We start from the raw sequence: 18184 nt of genomic DNA on the forward strand, positions 1-18184 counted from the left end.
TAACTTGCATGAAACAGACAAAATCCTTGAAACACACATATTAAAATTCACTTAATAGGGCCTCCCCGGTGGCTCAGCGGGTTGAGCGCTGGGTGCGAAGCTGCCCGCAGCCTCTGCAGTGCCGGTTCGATCCCCGGCTGCTCCCCGGCCACCGGAGGAGGTCCCGCATGGCGCGCAACCTCTCTGCCGCCCGCTGCTCTCCTCAGCAGTGTACTTCGGTCCTTCTGCCTGCTCTGCTCCCCGCTCTGGCTCTGGTGAATTCTCTCACCCTCCGCACTTCTGACTGTACCCAGTGCATGTATAAACAAAACAACAAATAATAAATAAATAAATAAATAAATAAATAAACCAAAAAAAAAAAGACATAAGTCTATTTTTATTAAAGAATTATAACTAGAATTTTCCACACAGAAAACTCCAGTTATGGATGGCTTCACTGGCAATTCTGCCAAACATTAAAAAAAGAGAGAGAATTCTCTACCAAGTCTTTCAGAAAATTAAACAAGACAAAATACTTTCCAACTCATTGGTACAAGAAAATAAATCTTTGGACCAATATCCTTAATATACAACAATAAAAAAAATATACAGTCAAACAAAATAAATAAAAAAATAAGTACATTGAACAAAAATAATATTAAATAATAATATGTAATACAAATATCATAAGAGATTGTAAATGATAACACTACAAATAGATAACATGAAAGCATATGAATATAATATATGATACACTCAAATTTACGCAATAGAATAAGATACTAAAACGTTGCAAGAAACATTACTTTCACTTACCTTAGAAAAATATTTAAGAATGCATTCAGTAAAATTTGAAAGTATATTTAAAAATGAAAAGATTCAGGGCCTCCCGGGTGGCACACAGCGGCTTGCGAAGCTGCCCGCAGCCTCTGCAGCGCCGGTTCCATCCCCGGCTGCTACCCAGCCACCGGAGGAGGGTCCCACATGGCGCGCAGACCTCTCCTGCTGCCTGCTGCTCCCCTCAGCAGTGTACCTCAGTCCTTCTGCCTGTTCTGCTCCCCGCCCTGGCTCTGGTGAATTCTCTCACCCTCCCGCGCTTCTGACTATACCAGTGCTTGTATAAATAAATAAATCTTTAAAAAAAAAAAATACATTAAAAAAAATGATAATATACAGAAGTCTACAGCTTAAAAAACTTGACATTATCTAAAGATAATAGCTCATTAAGGGAGAAAAATCAAGTATTGTTTTAGCCACCTGAGTCTTAGGAACAGATGACCATCACTAAAAGGAGGACAAACAAACATGTGCCTCCTCATGTGATACATATAAAGCACACCATATCACCTGTAATATTCCTGCCTCAAAAGCTGAATGTGAATCTAATCAAGCTCTCAAAGTAATTTCAACTTATAGGACATACAAAGTATACACATACATTAAATGACATTACAGAAAACAAGCCAATTATCTACACTGTGGAATATTCTACAGAAAAACTGACTTGATTTCTTTAACAAGTCAATGGCAGGAACAAAAAGGGAACACTGCTCTAGATTAATAAACATTTAAGAAGCACAGCAACCAAGATATGGACTTGCTTGGATCCTCTTTTGAACAACCGTAAAGAGACATTTTTAAAGAATGAGAGAAATCTGATTATCAGCTGTGTATTAGATACCAAAAAATACACTGTCAGTCTTGCTAAATTATATAATTAGATTTTGGTTGCACAGAAAATGTCCATTAAGGCTTACACAGAGGTGTGAAATGAAGGCTATCTGGGATTTGCCTTAAAATATTGTTACTTCAGCAAGGAAGAAAAAGAGGAAATAGAAAATGTGCCCAAATCTTGATAATTGTTAAATCCAGGTGTGATATATGAAAGTATATTTGAAATTTTCATAATAAAAATTAAAAATAAAAAGAGCTCTGTTAAATTTGGAGTGCTTATTCCACATGCAACTGGTAATGGAAGTAGAGAATTAGATATACAAATGAGAAATTTTGGGGAAGTGGAGAGGTGAAAGTTTTTCATTTTTGTCTTTGTTTTGCTTTGCTTTGTTTCAACCATAGGATTGGATACTACAACTTAGAGCTGAAGAGAAAAGAGGGTGAGAGCAGCCAGGACACAGTCTTGGCATACCCAATATTTGGTGGTCATGAAATGGAGGAGTCAGCTACAAGGATGAAGAGAAGACAGTGAGTTAATGAGATGGGGAGAAAACAAGAGACAATGGTATTGGCAGAAATCAAGAGAAAAAAATCTTTTGAGAAAGAACATGTGTTCAACCAATGTCTAAAGTTTCTGAGTAGTGACCACTAGATTTGGAGACATGAAGGTAACTAATGGTCCTCACAAAAGCAGTTCAGTAGAATACATAAAAGTCCTTCATAGTTAAGAATGAACTATGGGCCTCCCGGTGGCGCAGCGGTTGAGCGCTAGGTTGTGAAGCTGCCCGCGGCCTCTGCGGCGCCGGTTCGATCCCGGCTGCTCCCCGGCCACCGGAGGAGGGTCCCACATGGCGCGCAGACCTCTCCTGCCGCCCGCTGCTCCCCTCAGCAGTGTACTTCGGTCCTTCTGCCTGCTCTGCTCCCCGCTCTGGCTCTGGTGAATTCTCTCACCCTCCGTGCTTCTGACTGTACCCAGTGCATGTATAAACAAAACAAACAACAAACCAGCAAACAAATAAATAAAGCATGCCTCTAAAAAAAAAAAAAAAAAAAAAAGAATGAACTATTACTTACACAGCCATCATGCACATTCAAGGTTGCTTCAAGTTTTAATCTTTGGATGAACTCTCTTCTTCCTGTTTAAAAAGAAAGAGATAAAGTAAATCATACAAATTACTGCTGGGAAAAGTGGAATATGGAAGTTAAAAGCCTAGGATATGGCATGAGGGACATTAAAGTCTTAATTCAATTCTGTATAAAATGAGTTATGCTGGACCAATTAACCTACTCTTTAGCCCTCATTAGAATACCTATGTGCTTCATGTGGTTATTTTAAGGATTAAGTGATTTAAGGATAGAAAGGACTTAGCATAGCATCTGGATCACGGTAAACTCCCAGATGTTCCCTTCATTCATCCATCCATCCATCCATTTACCCACCCACCCACTTAACTAATACTGTTGTACCCACTCAGTTCGAGGTGGTGTTCTTGGAACTAAGAATACAGTAGTAAAACAAAATAGAAAAGAAATCACTGTACTCTAGCAGTATTATTGAAATGCAACAAACCATACGTCATTTGGGAAAGGTGCTACATGGGAAAATAAAGCAGAGGATGGCAGTAAGAGAGGACTGGAAGAGAGGGACAGAGTTTTCAATTTTAAATAGGGTGGAAAATTGTTTTATGTAAAATGCCACCTATTTTTAAACACAATTCAATTACAGAAATGTTAAAATATTTTAGTCAATTTTACAATAAATGTGGCAGCAAAAATATAAAATCAGCTTAAAAGTCCATCACAGCAGAAAAGTTAGAATACCACAAAAATAGGTAAGTTCCTACTTTGAAAAGAGAAATGTTTCCTTTAAGAAATGAGTCATCTTTAGAAAAGATGGACCAAAAAGCTTCAGATTTATTCAAAAGCTGCAATGAAAGGAAGTTGAATATATGACAAAGAGCAATAATTAGCTAAGTAATCAGGCTGAGGAGATTTCCAAATTAAATTTGACTATGTTCTCCGTATACTGTCACAAGGGGCAGGTCTCTGTTGTGTTTTCTTGCCAGTCAATGTAAGTTCAAGTTCTTGAAGCCAAATTGTTCTATTTTTCTTCTTCCTCATAACTGGTAAGATAGTTAGGTAATGGTGAACATATGGGTTAAAAAATGTTTTTTCCTATGTGGGGGAGTGCTGTGGTTCTTAAATTTATTAGAATTTAAAAACCTACAGAAATTCAGTAAAGCATTTCATGGATTAGGTTATGCTTAATATAATTAACCATTTAAAACTGATTTTCAGGGCCTCCCCGGTGGCACAGTGGTTGAGCGCTGGGTTGCGAAGCTGCCCGCAGCCTCTGCAGCACCGGTTCTATCCCCGGCTGCTCCCGGCCACCGGAGGAGGGTCCCACATGGCGCGCAGACCTCTCCTGCCGCCCGCTGCTCCCCTCAGCAGTGTACTTCGGTCCTTCTGCCTGCTCTGCAACCCGCTCTGGCTCTGGTGAATTCTCTCACCCTCCCACGCTTCTGACTGTACCCAGTGCATGTATAAATAAATAAATCTTTAAAAAAAAAAAAAAAAAACTGATTTTCAGTCTTGAAAGAATGCTAAAGGTAGCAAACACAAAACTGTTCTTTAAAATCTTTTCCTTTTGGCAATAGCAGACTTAGTAATCCTAATGAATTATAAATTAAGAGTTAATAAATAGAGTACCCAAATTAACAAAATGATTGCATTTAAAATTTATTAGAATGCTACAAAGAAATACTAAGAACATTTTTTTCCAAAAGATTTTATATCTGTGTTTGAAAACATGGCACCAACCATTTCTGTCTAGAGTAATGGTAATGGAACATGAAAGAATAGAAGACAAAGTTTTTCTAAACAGAGCTGTTATTTGTGAAATCTGTATATCAAGACATTGACAGTTTAAACAAATAGCTGGCCCAAAATTATGCAGATCAAAATGATATCTGGCCCAAAATTATGCAGATCAAAATGATTGTTATCTAATATTCTATAAAATATGCTTCTAGAACAAACTAATTCTAACATTTTCTATCCTTGTAGCAATCAAGTGCACTACTAGTAAGCAAGAGCCTCCATAAAATAAGAAATGTGTATTAAAAACAAAAACTGAGGCCCCATCAAAATAAAGTAAAAATAAACACATACATGTTATTTAAAACTGAAAATTCTGATCTACTTGCAAGCTAAGAAGTTACCTGCCACCTTTTCATGGAGCCTGGTAGGAGACACGAGACTTCTAAAACAGAGGCAAAGTATTTTACTACTCTAGCAGTATAAGCAGGAACACAATGATTTCCCTTGTTCCCCAATTACCATAGGGCAATGTGGAGTGACCTGCATACTGTACATGCAATTGGGTTTGAATTACAGCTGAGAAACCCTGAGCTGAGGGAACCCAAATCTTTTATCAAGTAAACCTGCCTGATCTTTGACCCAAGAGAGGCATTATCTTTACTACACTAGACAATAAGTTAATCTGCCTTCTGCTCCAGTGGGAAACACTTTTATCTTCCAAAGCTGTTCGCTATATAACATCCTTGATAAGACGGTCTAGAACAAAGCAGCCAGTACCTCTGCTCACAAGGTATGTAAGACGGTCTAGAACAAAGCAGCCAGTACCTCTGCTCACAAGGTATGTGAAAATACAAGAGCCATGGAGAACTGTCTCCTAATTTTACACACTTGTTATAAATTAATTTACTTATCATTGTGACTTTTTATTCAAGTCCCTCACAGCACAAGCTGCCTATTATATTTGTCTCCACTGTGACACTTCATTCTATATTAATAAAAAGAGTAACAATCTTTGGTTCACACAAGTATCCCAGAACCTAGAACAATGCCTTGTACAAAGTAGGCACTCAATATACAGACTCAATTGAGTCTGTAAATAAATGAATGGGAAATAATTTTACTCTGTTTCATAATGTGTTTTCACTCAGTATACGGGGTGAATATCTTTGAATGAGAATATAGAGCTACTATTCATTTATTTTTTTAAAGATTTATTTGTTTATGCATATAGGAACTGGGGTGTAAGCCAGAGGTGTGAGGGGTGAGAGGATTCACCAGAGAGAGTGGGGAGCAGAACAGGCAGGTCTACTGAAATACAATGCTGAGGGGAGCAGCTGGAGAGACAGGAGAGGTCTGCTGCGCCATGTGGGTAGCTCCCTGGCAAGGCCGGGCATCAAACTCATGCTGCAGTGGCTGCAATAGCTTGATAGTGCTGTCCTTAACCCCTGTGCCACCAGGGAGGACCCTACTATTCATTTTAAATGGCTATGTAACTTACACATTTTTGTAACTTATTTACCAAAAAATAACCTCAGAGTCTTAATTTTACATTTGCTAAAGTTTTACATTTGATGGGAATACCATCAATCATACAGGTCTATTGTCAGGAGTAAATTAATTATACACTATAGACACTTAGGATTATTTCTCTCCCTGTGTACAGGTGAGTCTTTTCTAAATTATATTGTCTGAGAGGAGAAAAATGGTTTTAAAAATGACTTATGGAGGGCCTCCCTGGTGGTGCAGCGATTGAGTGCTGGGTTGCGAAGCTGCCGCGGCCTCTGCGGTGCCGGTTTGTTCCCCGGCTGCTCCCGGGCCACCGAAGGAGGGTCCCACATGGTGCACAGACCTCTCCTGCCGTCCGCTGCTCCCCTCAGCAGTGTACTTCGGTCCTTCTGCCTGCTCTGCTCCCTGCTCTGGCTCTGGTGAATTCTCTCACCCTCCTGCGCTTCTGACGGTACCCAGTGCTTGTATGTATGTATGTATGTATGTATGTATCAATCAATCCAGAAATAAATCTTTAAAAAAAAATGACTTATGGAGTCGAGGTAACTTCATCTGGTCAAGGTAAAATAATAAGGTAGCAATTCTGAGAAGCAGAGATAGAAAAGCACATTAACAAAATTTTTCAGTCTAGTTGGCCCTACTGTCCCTATGAGCTATTTCTCCTTAATGCCAAACTTCCTAGTCATCTGCACAAGGTACCTACTCCAGCTCACTGTCAGGTTTTCTTTCAGCTGCATAGTCCCTTTTGTCCCTTCTTCCCACTAGTTTTATTCTCAGAAATCATGGGTTATCAGTTAAACCAAAGGTCTCTTTCAAGATACTTTTCATGACTTCACATCGCAGCCATCACAGCTGACTGCCGTCTCCTTGAAATAATCTTCTCTGGCTCCCATGGCTTCTTATCAGATAGCCAAGACCAAAGGGTGATAAAACTCCCTCCAAGAAGAGAGAGAACACAGAACATTTTCATCTTTAACAGAGCACAGGACAAAGAGGGAGCCACCATCAAAGAGTGAAAGAAGAAAACTGAAAATTCAGCAAACACTTAAATGCCAGATGTGGGTTAGAGACAGTTTAGGATATCTGGGATCCTAGACACAGGCAAAGTAGGCTGCATTCAGTTGCCAGCTGTTTTTCATGAGTTCTCACCAAATACTCATAAGAAACACTAAAAACAGGGCAGAAATCTCAGGCAGTTCATGTCCATGGGACAGAGAAATGAAAATCCACTCACTTTTCAGATCCTTCTCTCATGGGAGGCAAAAGTTTGAAGTCACGGAAACAGTAGCTAAACAGGGCCTCAGCAAAGGTCCACTACCTCAGAGAAAGGCTGGAAGCCTTCATGCTCATTTCAGGCAAATACAACTACCCAAAGAAGGGGCAGAAGCAAAAATTGCCTATCCATGAGGGGTAGGGGAAGGAAACCTCCCATCCCTACCATGGGGTTGACCATAAAAAGCAACAGTAAGTGTGGTGATTTTGAAATGCGTCTGCCAGTTAGATGGAACTACATTTCCCAAAATTCCTCTTCTGCATGTTTTTTGTTAGGATGAATCACCTGTCATTTTTGTACAAGACTGGTGGGTAGAAGTAAATCAACAGCCATATTGATTGTCATGCTCACGTGGTTGGGAGAGATGCTCATGTTGCTTACACATGTTGCTGCTTATCTGCTGGTTCATCCTGTTGGAATGGGCAGCAACTAGACCTATCACTGCTCCACTTGCTACAAACACCTTTTGCTTCACGGAGTACTGGGTCAATTGTGTATTGAGGTCCATAGCAAATTTCTCCTACAGAACATGCCAGCTTCTCTTATAGAACATCAGTATCATTGGAGAAATGATATAGATCCTATGTCTATATGGGTCAAGTCTGTCCTTCCTGAGTTCATCTACAACATCTTCTCTTTCCAATTGTCTGTCATCAAGTCTGAGTCAGAAATGAACACATGAACCTTACAAAGACAACTTAATTAGTTCCCACAATTACATAGGTCAAATACCAGTAGCACATCTTTGCATGCATGTATATCTGTGTATTTCCTAGGGTTTCTACTTCTTTGAACCTATGCATGATAAATATACTCATCAAACTAGGTATAGAAGAAATTTCCCAATCTGATTAAAAGCAACTCTAAAACCTACTATTAACATTACATTTAATGGGGAATATCTGACTATTTTCCACTTAAAAGGCTATCCACTCTCATCACTATTATTAAACATAGTACTGGAATTTCTAGCCAGTGTGATAATGCAAGAAAAAAATTCATACAGACTGGGAAGGAAGAAAATAAAACAGTGTTTGTTGGAAGATGATAGAATTTCCATGCAGAAAACCCCAAGAACATATTTCAAAACCCTAGAACTAGTGAGTTTGGCAAAATTGCAGGATACAAAATCAACACACACAAATCACATTTTTATATACTAACAATGAACATATAAATATTGAGCTTAAACACAATGCCATTTATATGTGTTCCAAAGAATATCAAATATTTAGACAAATATAACAAAATATGTTGAGGATGCTGATAATTACAGAAAGGTAAAGGAAAAAACCAAAGACCTAGAGTAAAGAACTGTGTTTATAGTTTGGAAGATTCAATATTGTAAAGATATTAGTTCTCCCCAAATTCACATGTAATTCCAATGTAATCCTTATCATAATCCCACAAAGGTATTCTGGAGAAATGAACAAGCTCATTTTAAATTTTATAGGGAAAGGCACAAGTCCGAGCAGAGCGAAAACATTTTGACAATGAAGAATTAAAGAGGGGAGGAGAATCACTCTATCTGATGTTAAAACTTATGATATAGCTAAACAAACTATAGCTGGGATACAGACGGATAGACACACAGAGCAATGAAAGAGAATAAAGAATATGAAATCACATCACACAATTATGTCTGACTCTCATTTTTAACATAAGCACAAAAGCAATGCAACAGATAAAATACAGACTTTTCAACAAGTAGTGCTAAAGCAAGGGATAACAATAGGCACAGAAATAAACTTTAAGCTAAACCTCAGACTTCATACGAAAATTAACATAAAATGGATCCTGGACTTACATGTAAAAAATGTAAAACCATAAAACTTTAGGAAAAAAGCATAGGAGGCAATCTTCAGGACCAAGGGATAGGTTAAGTGTTATGCAAATTGTCCTTATATGGAAAGCGTAATCCATAAAAGGAAGTGATAAACTGGACCTTATTAAAGTTAAAACCTTTACTCTGCAAAAAATTCTTTGAAGAGAATGAAAAGGCAAGCTACCAAATGTGTGAAAATATTTGCAAACTACACACCTGACAAAGGAAGGACCAGTACCTAAACCACATAAGTCTCAAATCTCAATACAAAAAAAAAAAAAACCCTAATAATCCAAACAGAAAATGAGCAAAAAACATGAAGAAACATTTCACTGAAACTATACACACAGTAAATAAGCACATAAAAGATGTTCAACATTAGTCATTAGGCACACATAAGCTTAAAGTATGAGATATCATGATATACTTAACGGAATGGCTAAAAGAAAAAACAGTGGTAACAACAAATACTGGTAATGACGCAGAAAAACAACATTATTCACACATGACCAATGGGAATGTAAAATGTTTTAACAATAGTGAAAGAGTATGGCAGCTTCTTACAAAATTAAGTAATGTGCTTACCATACAGTCCAGTAACTGCATTTCTCAGATATTAATCCCAAAGAGATGAAAATTTCTGTTCGTACAAAATTCTGCATATAAATGTTATATTTAATAATCAGAAACTGCAAACAATATAAAAAACTGCCAACAGGTGAATCGATGTCATGAAATAATAATATCCAACGATAAAAAGGAATTAACTATTGGTACTCACAAATTGGACAGATAGTGGAAACACCAATCTCAAAAGGTTACATACGTATCAAGTATATAGCATTCATTATATGACACAGTCACAGAGCTGGAGAATAGAGTGATAGCTGTCAGGTTTAAAAGTAGGTAGGAAAGAGCCTGCGCCGGCTGATCCCCGGCCAACCGGGGGAGGGTCCCCCTTGGCGCACAGACCTCTCCTGCCGCCTGCTGCTCCCCTCAGCAGTGTGCTTCCGGCCTTCTGCCTGCTCTGCTCCCCGCTCTGGCTCTGGTGAAAATTTCGCCCACCCGTGCTTCTGACTGTACCCAGTGCATGTACAAAACAAAAAACAAACAAATAATAAATAAATAAAAATACATACCTCTTAAAAAAAAAAAAAAAGTAGGTAGGAAAGATGTAGCTATGACTATAAAAGGGTATCACAAAAGATTACTGTATCTTAAATATGGTGGTAACCACATTATTTAATTAATGTATCTTAAATATGGTGGTAACCACATTATTTAATTAAAAGTAATATAATCTATTAAAATTAACTCATTAAAGCAGCATAGAACTAAATATATACACAAACACACACAAGTGAATATGTACAAAACTTGGGAGATCTGAATAAGTTTTCATGGACTTGTGTGTGTCAACTTCCTGGTTAGGATATTTCAGATGTTGCCATTAGGGAAATTGGTTCAAGGGTACATGGGACCTCTCATATTATTTCTGGCAACTGTGCATGAAACTTAAGATATATCAAAATAAAGTACCAAAAAAAATTAATAAACCTTCCTACAAAAAAAAAAGGAATTTGAATCTTATGCAATCGCTTCAGAAAAAGAGAACTCATCAAACTCATTTATGAGGACAGCAGTAATCTGACGATAAAGCCAAGCAAAAATACAAGAAAACACAGGCTAATAATTTTTAATGAACACAAACACAAAATTCTTACCAAAGTGAAGCCAGCAATATATATAAAGGATAATTTATCATAAGCAAGTAGGATATAGCCCAGAAGGTAAATGCTAGTTTCAACATTCAGATAAAAATCAATATGTTATATCCCATATTTATAGAATCTATGAAAGAGAAATCATAAAACCAACTTCACTGATGCAGGAAAAAATCTTGACAACATTCAAGAGCTAGTCATGATAAATACTCTCAACAACATAAGTAAGAATAGCAGAGAAGAATTTCTTCAATCTGATAAAGGGTATCTACAAAAAAGCTATATAGCTAACAACATCAGTAAAAGACTCATCTAAGATCACAGAGGAGGCAAGAACGTCTGTCTACTCTCTCTACCTCTACTCAAGATTCTACTGAAGTCCTGCCCAGTATAATTAAGGAAGAAAAAGGAAAAAACAAGAATATGGATGAAAAAACAATAAAACAGACTTAGTATGCAGTAACAATCATCTATACAAACCCCAAAAATTTCCCCAAAAAAGCCTTAACAATTAATGAAATGCTACAGATTACAAACATAATAATAAAAAGCAACCATATTTATACATACCCACAATTAACAACCAGACATTGAATTTAAAAACACCATCTGAAATAGCATTAAAAACATTAAACATGGGGTCTCCCCGGTGGCGCAGTGGTTGAGCATTGGGTTGCGAAGCTGCCTGCAGCCTCTGCAGCGCTGGTTCGATCCCCGGCTACCTGGCAAGGGTCCCACAAGGCGTGCAGACCTCTCCTGCTGCGCCCGCTGCTCCCCTCAGCAGTGTATTTCGTCGGTCTGCCTGGTCTGTTCCCCACTCTGGCTCTGGTGAATTCTCTCACCCTCCTGCGCTTCTGACTGTACCCAGTGCTTGTATAAATAAATAAATAAATCTTTAAAAAAAAAAAAAAAAAACATTAAATATGGGGCCTCCCTGGTGGCACAAGGGGTTAAGATGAAGCACTATGGAGCTATCCGCAGCACTGCAGCACAAGTTCGATCCCTGGCCAGGGAGCTACCCATATGGCACAGCAGACCTCTCCTGTCTTGCCTGCTGCTCCCCTCAGCAGTATATTTCAGTAGCTCTACCTGTTCTGCTCCCTACTCTGACTCTGGTAGATCCTCTCACCCACTGCCTCTCTGGCCTGTACCCCAGCTCTTGTATGCATAAATAAATAAATCTTCAAAAAAACCCATTAAATATGTAGGAATAATTGTAACAAAATATGTATAAAATTTGTACAGTGAAAAATATTAAACACTCCTGACAGGAAAAAAAAAAAAAATGGAGAGAAAATGAAGAGAAAATCCACAATCAGGATTGGGAGAGACAAAATTATAAAGAAGTCAGTTCTCCCTGAAATAATGTATAAATTTAACACAGTAGCAATCAAAACTCAGGCGGGGCCTCCCTGGTGGAGCAAGGGTTTAAGATGCAACCTATGAAGCAATCCGCAGCCACCACAGCATGCGTTCAATCACCAGCCAGCCAGGGAGCAACCCACATGGCGCAGCGGACCTCTCCTGACTCACTCGCTGTACTTAGGTACTGTTCTGTTCTCCACTTTGTCTCTGGTGAATACTCTCGTCCACCGCATCTCTGGCCTGTACCCCAGATCTTGTATGCGTAAATAAATAAATCTTTAAAAAAAAAAAAAAAAAACACCTCAAGTGTCTTTTTTGTAGAAGTTGACAAGCTGTGGGCCTCCCCGGTGCCACATGGGGTTGAGCACCGTGTGGTGAAGCTGTCCGCAGCCTGTGCAGCAAGGGTTCGATTCCTGGTGGCCAGGGAGAAACCCACCCGGCACAGCAGACCTCTCCTCTCCTGCCTCCTCTGTTGCTCCCCTCAGCAGTGTCTTTGGTCCGTCGGCCTGTTCTGCTCCCCATTCTGTCTCTGGTGAATTCTCTCATCCTCCCGCTCCTCTCACCTGTACCCCAGTTCTTGCATAAATAAATAAATCTTTAAAAAAAAAAAAAGTTGACAAGCTGATTCTAAAATGCATATGGAAATGAAAAAGGACTCAGAATAGCCAAAACAATTTCGAAAAATAGCCAAGTTCAAAATATCACACTAGCTGATTTCAACACTCAACTATATGAAGACAAAGTACTGGCATAAAGACAGACACCTAGATAGATGGAACAGAGTAGAAAAATATGCATCTGGTAAATTGCTTTTCAACAAAAAAATGTTTTCACAAACAATGTAGGTTCAATTGTACATTCATATGGAAAGAAATGAAATCTAACTCTTACCTCATACCATATATAAAAATGAACTCAAAGTTGTTCACAAACAAAAATGGAAGCTAAAAATAGAAAAATTATAGAAATCTTTTTGATCTTGTATTAGGGTACGATTTTTAAATAGGACACAAAAAGCATGACCCTGTTAAGAAAATGACACAAACTGGGAGAAAATATTTGCAAAATACATATCTGATTAAGAACTGTATCAAGAATGTATAAAAAATCTCTACAATATTAAGAAGGCAAATCTGAACATTCAACCAAAGATGTCAAATAAACTAGGAAAAGATACTCATTATCATTAAACGAGGGTTAAATCATCAGGATTAAATCAAAAGCAAATTAAAATGAATGATAAAGCTCTACAGATCTACTAGAAAGGCTAAAATTAGGAAGACTCTGCCAAGTGCTGATGAGAATGTGGAACAACTGGAACTCTGAAACACTACTGGAGGAAATGTAGTATGGTTCAACACTCTGGAACATGGTGGTTATTTCTCATAAAATTAAACATAGCAATCCCACTTGGAGGTATCTATCCAAGAAATGAAGATTTTAAAGTATTCTACCCTAGTTATTTTTTCCAAGGTAAAAACAGACATTTTATTATTAGCTATCAGCCATGTTCAAGGAAAAAAAAATTATTTTTATATCTGCTGCAAGTACTTAGGAATCCAATCCACCCTGACCCTGAAGCCAAAAATACTCAATTACAATTACCAAAAAAAAAAAATACACACCATCAAGTAGAATTGGTAGACCTCAGCTGTAACGGATATTGTTTGGGGTCAACACCAATATTTTCAACAGGACACGGAATGGAAAACAGACCTCATCTAGTAAGGCTAAATACCATTTGGAGAATCTTTAATTTTAGATGTGTGGGCATATCACAAGTTACATGTAAATGTTTTTTACTGTGGGTCATGACCAAAACATTTGATGAACAGAGATTTAAAATATGGTTGTAACATAAAGTCTATGCTATTAGAAGCTTCTATTCTGTCTAAGCATTTTCATCTTATACCAGGCAGGAATGTAGTCCACAATAGTTATCCTGTTGTCTGCAGTTAGATTGATAACACGCCTCCAATAGTCTTATCTTCAGGTAATATCAGCCTCTTTTGTGTTTGTCACATTTGACAGTCATTTTTCATTACTAAAATCAGACATTTTTCAACTTTCATTGAGGTCAAGACTAAAGAAACAAAATACAAATATTCGACTAACTTTGCCCCAGGATTTAACAAGGAGGCAAGTCAGTATCTACTCTCACATAATATAATTCTGGAAACATATAAAGAATATGGTGAATTTGAAGACAGATGAATTCAGCATATGCTAAAGAGTACTTTAAAAGCAAAATTATCCATTTCAATACATACTGACTAATAATATGCAAAGGACAAAGACCTCCTAATCCCCTTAAAAAAAAAATTCCCTCCACATATAATTGTCAGTGATAGTCTGAACATTTGTATCTTCCCAAAATTGCTGTTGAAATCCTAACACCTAAGGTATTATGGGATCTCTGGGAAGCAATTAGCATTGATTTAGTACCCTTAAAAAAGAGACCCCAGAGTTAGTTTGCCTTTCTGCCATGTAAGGTCACAGTGTTAAAATGGCTTAGAACCAGGAAGTAGGCTCTCAACAGACAAAACCTGACCATGTGAGCACCGTGATCTCAGCTTCCCAGCCTCAAAAACTGTTATTTATAAATCACCTAGTTTATGGCATTTTGCTATTGCAGTCCAAGCTGACCAAGACAAGATCTAAACATAGTTGTTAATACATAAGTAACAATTCCCTTGCAAGTTCATTAAAACTTTTTTTTGTCACTCTTAATTTAGCATTAGAAAATGTAAATTTTAGATAAATCTGTTTAAAAAAAGAAAAATATGAAAAGCAAGAAGACATGTACAGAAATGAGTTTCTTTTCTATATCTTTATAAAACTGTGTATGTGTATATATATGTATATATTAAAATACATATATCATACAAAATATCATACAATCACTGACTTCCCAGTACTATAGCTAGTACACAGTATCTTGGGACACTGAAACATTTAAACCTATGCGTGTGACTTTAGACTTTGACAATTACTCTCCAAAAAAAGTAACTCCTACATTGAATTTTAGATCAGACTCATAAAGATTACAATCTGTGACTTGGTTTCTGAATTCATGCTAGTCCAAATCAAAATTCTATTGGTTCTGGTGAATTTTGTAAATTTGAAGGCTATAAGTATACACATACATCTTTTTCGCCTAGTTATCTTCTTTCTCACAATATAAAAGGATGTTTTGTGATCTGTAATTTTCCTTATGGGAAGAAACACAGTAATTAATCAAATTTAAATAAAATCAACTTTGTATAAAGCTTAAAATGCTTCTACTGGAAATAAATGTGCTAAGTTGAAATAATTTGAAATGCAATGTTGCAGGAAAGTCTATTAATTTATTCTACCACAATTTTACTCTTATTCGGCAGTAGTTTATTATTAGAAATAGTAGAAAGAAATTAGAAATATATTAACTTACAATACCGTAGATAAACAATAAAAACATTTAAATACTGAAGTCTCAAAAAAATCTATTTAGTTTTTAAAGCCCTTAGACTTGGATTTTTTCAAAGGAAGGCTTTATAAGAATATTTCAAAATATCATTTTTCAAAAATCTCATTAATTCAGGCACTACTAACATAGATTTTGCTGTTTCCTGAATGCTAAGCCACTGGAGTATGGAAGAATTGGATAAATTAAGGGTGTAAAAGGCCTATAATGCCAAGAAATTACTTTATAAGTCATTTCTAAATACTTAGAAAACCACTTTTAAAGGAAAGTGTTCTAAGAATGAGCTAACTATAAAGTATATTATCACACTTCGTTTTTTAACAAATTCCCCGTATGTATATATGTATATATTTTTGAAAATCTGTAATTTAGAATTCTACTAAAGTAAGTGGACTCTTATTCTTTAATTACGCTCCATCTAACACACAAACTGCACTGTCATTAGGGAGTTAAAGTAGGAAGAGAAAGGAAAATTATGGTTTTATTATATTTCAATTGACTCGGTTACAAATAAAATTAATGTACAAGTGTACTAAGTACTTAAACTGTTCAACTAATTGAGATTAAGGGCCAAATTATAAGTTCACTCATGCAGAACGGTGTTAAAGTTCATTTTATAAACTTAGAACTAAGTCCTTTCTCAGCAAGTAAACATTCTAAGAAATACTGTACATCTTTTTAAGCTAATGTTTTAGAAAAGTACTCTCTACTGATGTTTAATTATAAAACAATTAGTGACCTTAATGACCAACTCTAGGTACTTATCCTGGAGCAAATGCCCAAAAGGACAAGGATATTCACTACAGTGCAGTTCGCAACAAGAAGAGGTTGCTACACTATGGTACCGTCACACTGTAAAATACTACGCACTTAAGACTGACTAAATGTGGTTTTGTTGCCATGTTAAGATCCCGGAGATCTAGTGTAGAAAAAATATATTGTAAAACAATGTTCACAGTATGAGACTAAATATGCATGTCTCTCATACATACACACATTCACACAAAGTACAGCATTTCTATGTAAACAGATGTGCTTGTAAGAGTGGGAAGAAGAGATCTGGAAGGATATTTTTGTGTGTGAAATTAGAATGGAAGGGATCACTAGGATTCTTGCTTAATATTTATTAAGTGTTTACAAGGAGAACGTTTGTTACTAAAAAACAGTAAAAGGAGAAAAATGCTTGCTACCTTCTCCCCCAATTCACAAATCATAACTGTCAGGGGTAACAAGCTTTCATTTTTATTTGCTTGAAGTCAAAACCAAATGACATCAACAAATACATACCTAGCAAAAAGTGGCAATATTGGAAAGAAAAAAAGATTGCATTATGTTATCGCACCTTCACATGAAAAAGAAGAATGAAGAGCGTGCACAGGAAGAAACAAGAACGCCTCTAACTAACCACGTCCCCTCTTAAGAAATTGGAGTTTTTAAGTTAGCTCGGGGTGACCCAGAAGCCTCAAAAAGCCACTTTATCCCAAACGAAAAAAAGTGGAATACTGTGCCCTCAAGTGCTGAAGGTTGTTTTTAGAAAGCTAAACTAAGAAACAGTAAATGCCGAGTGTGTTTTACAGGGGTGGGAATAGGAACGTGAAACTCTACACCTCCCGAAAGCGTCAAAACCAACTGAAGAGCCGAGCAGAGCCGGGGAAGCAAGTGCGCGGGGGTAGGGAGAGCTCGGCGGGCACTCCGAGGTCTGGGCTCCGAGCCACACAACAGTTTACGCCGAGTCCGTTTGGAGCGTGCAGTCCCCGAGGGTGGTCCACAATTCGCCACTGACACCCAAATCCCCCGAGATGGAAGGGGGGGAGGTGGTTGTCAACAAAAACTTAGGTCCGTCAGCGAAGCGGTGAGATCAGCGTTGGAGAAGCGCAAAAGCGCCAACTTTTCCCCCCAAGGCAGCAGCTCCGTGAGGTTCGCCAGGTCTTCTCCGAGTTCCACCGCAGAAGCCACCCCAACACCTGCCCCGGCCAAACCGCCTGCCCCCCACTTGGTCCCCCAGGAAAACCCAGCAAGGGCGGCGGCTGGCAGCATGCAAAGGCTTGGCCGTGGGAGGCAAGGACGCGGGGTCTGTGGGCCGGGGAGCACCGGGCACCCCGGAAGCTCCCTGGCACCCCGACCCAATCGCTGTCCCACCTTCAACAGCCCCCCGCGGCGTGGCCCCCTCCCCCACCTCAGGGCGGCGACCTCAGCGCCTCCGCCCCGGGGCCCCGGCTCACCCAGGTAGCGGCTCCGCAGCCGGGACGGGTCCTCCAGCCCGAGGGACCTTTTCCTCACGTCCCACAACAGGTGTGGGCAGGAGCCACCCCGAGACATGGCTCTGCCGGGCGGGGATAGGAGGGGAGACCACCGCGTGGGGGAGGGGAGGAGGGGGAAGGGACACACGGATCAACACTCGAGCCGCACTGGCACCATCCGCGCGCTGGGCCTCGCGGGAGCCAGTCAGACGGCGGCGGGGGCTGCGCCTTGGGCCCCGACGCCCGGCCGCACCCGGGCTGGAGCTCGCTCCATACTCTCCTTCTCAGACTACCCTGAACATCCAGAGATCAGCA

General features: G+C 38.6%; 1 protein-coding gene across 5 annotated transcripts in view; it reads right to left on the reverse strand.

Annotated features, from left to right (window-relative positions):
- The window catches only part of DCAF6 (DDB1 and CUL4 associated factor 6), a 104636-nt gene that overhangs the window by 85399 nt on the left and 1053 nt on the right, over positions 1-18184 (reverse strand). For 2 of the 5 annotated variants that reach the window (XM_054693496.1, XM_054693495.1), the window contains exons 1-2: positions 17852-18087; positions 2726-2789 (exon numbers count right to left, since the gene is read on the reverse strand). In XM_054693496.1, coding sequence (XP_054549471.1) covers positions 2726-2789; positions 17852-17948 — 161 coding nt within the window. In that variant the 5' untranslated portion in view covers positions 17949-18087. Of the gene's footprint in view, positions 1-2725; positions 2790-17851; positions 18090-18184 lie in introns of those variants that run through there. The other 3 variants (XM_054693498.1, XM_054693497.1, XM_054693499.1) reach the window with 2 other exon arrangements.

This window comes from Talpa occidentalis, unplaced genomic scaffold (assembly GCF_014898055.3).
Source record: "Talpa occidentalis isolate TD23 unplaced genomic scaffold, MPIMG_talOcc4v2.1 talOcc4.12, whole genome shotgun sequence".
Lineage (NCBI taxonomy): Eukaryota > Metazoa > Chordata > Mammalia > Eulipotyphla > Talpidae > Talpa > Talpa occidentalis.